This window comes from Corvus kubaryi, unplaced genomic scaffold (genome assembly GCF_017639235.1).
Source record: "Corvus kubaryi isolate FWS band 111438036 unplaced genomic scaffold, C.kubaryi_AGA036_p1.0 37149, whole genome shotgun sequence".
Lineage (NCBI taxonomy): Eukaryota > Metazoa > Chordata > Aves > Passeriformes > Corvidae > Corvus > Corvus kubaryi.
The window spans coordinates 8,564-13,148 of NW_024581039.1; the positions used below are offsets into that span (position 1 = coordinate 8,564).

Below are 4,585 nucleotides of genomic sequence, written 5' to 3' on the forward strand. Positions count from 1 at the left end.
AGCAGGAGCATTCCCAAGGGATGGAGAACCTGGGATCTCCACAGGAGGGATCTCCACAGGACCATTCCCAAGGGACTGAGAACCATCAGGATGTCGGTGGGAAAGGCTGGAGATCTCTGGGATCCATCGGGATTAGGATCTCCCTGCTGGGGCGGGAAGAGCAGTCCAGGCTGATCCCGAATTCTGGCAAATTCCCGACTCTTCCCGCTGAGACCACGAGGTGGCCAGGAGGCCACCCAGGACACCGGAGGCTCCAAATGCCACCCACATCCGAGCCAGGAACGCTCGGGCCACCGGAATTCCCGGCGGAGAGGACATCACCTCCAGCATTCCATGGGAGAGGAGCCATGGGCTTCCTGCTCCACCAGGAGATCCCTGACCTTCATTCCATGGGATCCCTGACCTTCATCTCCTCATTCCATGGGATCCCTGACCTTCATTCCATGAGATCCCTGACCTTCATCTCCTCACTCCATGGGATGCCTGACCTTCATTCCATGGGATCCCTGACCTTCATTCCATGAGGATCCCTGACCATCACTCTCCTCACTCCGGGATCACTCCCAGCTCTGTGAGGATCCCTGACCACCACTCCCCTCACTCCGGGATCACTCCCAGCTCTGTGAGGATCCCTGACCCTCATTCCCTCACTCCGGGATCACTCCCAGCTCTGTGAGGATCCCTGACCCTCATTCCCTCACTCCGGGATCACTCCCAGCTCCATGAGGATCCCTGACTACCACTCCCCTCACTCTGGGATCACTCCCAGCTCCATGAGGATCCCTGACCTTCATTCCATGGGATGCCTGACCCTCATTCCATGAGGATCCCTGACCATCACTCCTCTCACTCTGGGATCACTCCCAGCTCCATGAGGATCCCTGACCATCACTCCTCTCACTCTGGGATCACTCCCAGCTCCGTGAGGATCCCTGACCATCACTCTCCTCACTCCGGGATCACTCCCAGCTCCATGAGGATCCCTGACCCTCATTCCATGAGGATCCCTGACCATCACTCCATGAGGATCCCTGACCATCACTCTCCTCACTCCGGGATCACTCCCAGCTCCATGAGGATCCCTGACCCTCATTCCATGGGATCCCTGACCCTCATTCCATGAGGATCCCTGACCCTCATCCCCTCACTCCGGGATCACTCCCAGCTCCATGAGGATCCCTGACCCTCATTCCCTCACTCCGGGATCACTCCCAGCTCCGGGAGGATCCCTGGCCTCCCTCACCCCGCTCCGTCCTGCATCCACCACAGCGTCCCCTTCCCATCCCTCCTGCTCCCCGTGCTGCCTCGCCCGCGAGCTCCGAGGCGGCACCGGCAAGGGCCGAGCAACCGAGGGGGGTCGTTAAGAGCGCTTCGTTAATTACAGCCGCCGGCCGAGCGCGGCGCTAATGAAGACATACCAAGGAGTGTAAGGGACCTTCATAATTGGGAGATGATGACGCTTGACCTCCATTCCTAGACCAAACAGCTGTTCCTGCTAACAAGTAAAACCGGAATTACCGTTAGAACTCGGCCCAGCAAATCCCCTCCTCCGGCTTTCGCCGACTTCCGCAGGCCACCCAAGGGTCGGGCTAAGCCGGGCTGTGCTAAGCCGGGCTGCGCTGAACCAGGCTGCGCTAAGCCGGGCTTTTCCCAATGCTTCCATGGATATCTAGGCCGTTGTTTGGGATCCTCCGGGCATTCCCACACGGAACGAGCCAGGCTAGGCCGGAGCTCGTGGCAGATCCTTTCGTCTCCGCCTCGTTCTGATCCCCGCTCTGGGCGTTTGGGATGATCGGGAGGCACGAGGCGGCTTTGGGGGAAAACCTGCTAATCTTGGCAATAAAGGCTAAAATCCCGAAATCCTGGGATCCTGGAATGTTTGGGCTTGGAAGGGACCTTTAAAGGTCAGCGCTTGACACTTCCAGCTCTCGCCGAGATCCGCTCCTTTGCCGGGCTGCCGGCGCTGCCTTCTGCCCTCCTCCCCGAATTCTCAGGGAATTGCTCCCCCTGCCTCAAGGAAAAGCAAGGAGGGGCTGGGTGGCCTGAAGTTTGGGATAATCAGGGAAAATCCGGGTGGGAAGCTGCTCTGGGAGCTCCCTGTGCCACCTGCCGGCTCTGCGGGATGGAGGCGGATGCGGGATTCTCCCGGATCGTCCTGCGCCATTCCCGGAGGGGCTCGTCCCCGTGGGATCCTGCTGGGATTCCCGGGATGGATCCCAGCTTTCCCTGCCCGGGGAGTTCCAACAGCGGGATTCTGCAATGGTGGGATCCACGCTTGGCCTCGAGGAGAGGGATTTTCCAGAGGGGTGGGATGAGCTGCCTGGAAGGAGCAGCTGAACCCTCATGGATTAAAAATTGGGAATTCTAACTGCAGGGAATATCCCAAGGGCCTGGTTTGTTCCCTCGGGATTTGTTCCCTTGGGATGATCCCGAGTCGAGCGGGTTTGGGGAAAACCTACAAATGCTGGCAAGAAAAATCCCCCAAATCCTGCAATCCTGGAGTGCTTGGGCTTGGAAGGGACCTTTAAAGGTCAATCCAGGATTCCTGGGCCACCCTGATCCTATAAAAATCCTCGCTGCTCTCCAAATTCCCTGCATTCAGCTCGGAACCGTGGCGCCGCGGGCAATCCCGACTCCCCGGAATGAGGGAAGGACGGATCGAGCACGGGAACTTTTGGGAAGTTCTCTCTGCTGAGGGGATTTGGGATGCATGGCTGCCACGTGGGACCTCATCCCGGCATCTCTTCCCAAAAAAAAAACACCACACCACCAGCAAGCACTTAGGAAAACTTCAGTAAAAGAGAATGGAACAATACCTGAGAGAGAAGGGGGAGAACCGACAGGAGTTGAAGGATTTGATGAAAAGCTGTTGTTGGTGTGATCTGGAGAATAGATCTTCAAAAGATGAATCACAATTAATCTAAAGCCGACACATCCCGATGCCAAAAAAAAAAAGACCTTGGAATTCTTATGCATTCCCGACATTTCAAACGAGAGCAGGCCAGGCGCGAAAAGCCTCCCGGTTCCGACGGAGCCCCCGGAATTCCGAGCTCTGAAAGGCTTCGTGCCGAGATGGGTCTCGTTAAGGAGATGCAGGAAGCTGCACGCCTTCCCTTGGGAAGGGATTCCCGGGATTGGCATGATCCCAGGGATCGCCCGGGACACGTTTGTAGTGGCTCGACTTCCTCGCATGAACCGGCGTCATGAGAACTCAGAGGAACCCACTGTGCCCAGAAAATACCCGAATGCTCCCGGCTCCAAGGGCAGCGCTGCCGGCCGGGATAAGAGGAGCGGGCCGGGAATATCCCGGCTGGCCTGGGGCTACTCCGGCTCCCGTTATCCCGGCCCAAGGCGGGAACGGCTGCCTTTAACCACGGGGAGCTGCCAGGAAATTCCGAAGGAATCCTGTGGCTGCGGGCCGGCCTCCCTCTCCCGTGGGAACGGGGGCCGAGCCTTCCCTCTTCCCATTCCTAGGCTGTCCCAACCCCCTTTGCCCGGATCGTCCCTATTCCCGTGGATTCGCTGCTCGTCTTGGCCAACTCCAGCCGCCCCCAGGGGACTCCAACTCCGATTCCGAAGGGTGCAAACGGGAATTCCAAAGGGTTTCCTTACAGAGGCGAGGGCTTTTCCCAGCGCGTCGCCGGTCTGCGAGCTGCCTGCGGCTCCGCTTCCTCTGTTGGCTGCGAAACACAGAATTCCCACTCAGAATTCCCGCGGAATTCTCCCGCTCCTCCTGGGTTATTCCGCAGGGAAAAGCCGCCCTTGGATCCTTTCTTTGGATCCGGGGCTTTGTGTTTCCCGCAGCCTCGGCCCAGCACCGAGAGCTTTGGGAATGTCAGGATTGTCTCATTTTTCCGCCAGTCCAAGGCGGCTTTGGACACTTCCAGGGATGGGGGAAAGCAGGGAAGGAAATTTGGGAATTCCCTGGAGGAAGAGCATGGGGAATGACACAGAGCTTCCCTCAGGGAATGAAGGGATATCCCTGATATTCCCGCTTGGAAAAGCCGAGCAGGAAAGAGCAAAGCCCTGGGAATGGGAATTGGGAACAGCTCATCCCTTTCCAACCCTTTACTGCCAGCAGGGCTGGGAGAGCCACGAGCTGCAATCAAATCCCTCCATTCCCAGATGGAAACATTCCCAGAATATCCCGGGCTCGGAGGCGGTTTGGGCCTATCCCGGTTTTCCGGAGGGCCGGGAATGCTCACCCAGGATGGAGTCGGTGCCGTTGGCGGGCGGCGTGCACGAGGAGGCGCTGTAGTGGTTCGTGCCGCTCCGGTGGAACGTGGACATCGGCGGGAGGCTGGAGTTGATGTCGGCCGAGGAGTGGGATGGGTAGCTCTGGAAAAGCGGGAAAACAGGGAATGGCGGCGTGTGGAGAGGAGGGAAAGGCGCTGCCGCGCTCGCCGGGAGGGATTTTAGGGATCGCATTCCGCTGCCTGGGCGATTCCAAGCTGCCCTGACACACTCCGGGGTGGGAAAGCAGAGGGAAACCGGGAATGGCACAGTTTGGGGTGGGAATGCAGAGGGAAACTGGGAATGGCACAGTTTGGGATGGGAATGCAAACTGGGAATGGCACAGTTTGGG

The 4,585-nt window shown here is 58.5% G+C and overlaps 1 protein-coding gene and 1 long non-coding RNA gene across 3 annotated transcripts in view; both read right to left on the reverse strand.

Moving 5' to 3' along the window:
* LOC121661370 overlaps positions 1–1,412 on the reverse strand; it is a 2,162-nt gene extending 750 nt beyond the window's left edge. The window contains exons 1-2 of one of the 2 annotated variants that reach the window (XR_006014940.1): positions 1,037–1,412; positions 1–788 (exon numbers count right to left, since the gene is read on the reverse strand). The exon at positions 1–788 is cut by the window's left edge and continues 750 nt beyond it. This is a non-coding gene — a long non-coding RNA (uncharacterized LOC121661370). Of the gene's footprint in view, positions 789–835 lie in introns of both variants that reach the window. The other variant, XR_006014939.1, reaches the window with a different exon arrangement.
* The window catches only part of TCF4 (transcription factor 4), a gene marked incomplete at its 3' end in the record, with an annotated part of 113,540 nt that overhangs the window by 1,118 nt on the left and 107,837 nt on the right, over positions 1–4,585 (reverse strand). Inside the window, exons 10-13 of the mRNA XM_042021501.1 lie at positions 4,206–4,338; positions 3,613–3,680; positions 2,817–2,895; positions 1,419–1,492 (exon numbers count right to left, since the gene is read on the reverse strand). Of these exons, the coding sequence (XP_041877435.1) occupies positions 1,419–1,492; positions 2,817–2,895; positions 3,613–3,680; positions 4,206–4,338 (354 nt within the window). The remainder of the gene's footprint in view (positions 1–1,418; positions 1,493–2,816; positions 2,896–3,612; positions 3,681–4,205; positions 4,339–4,585) is intronic.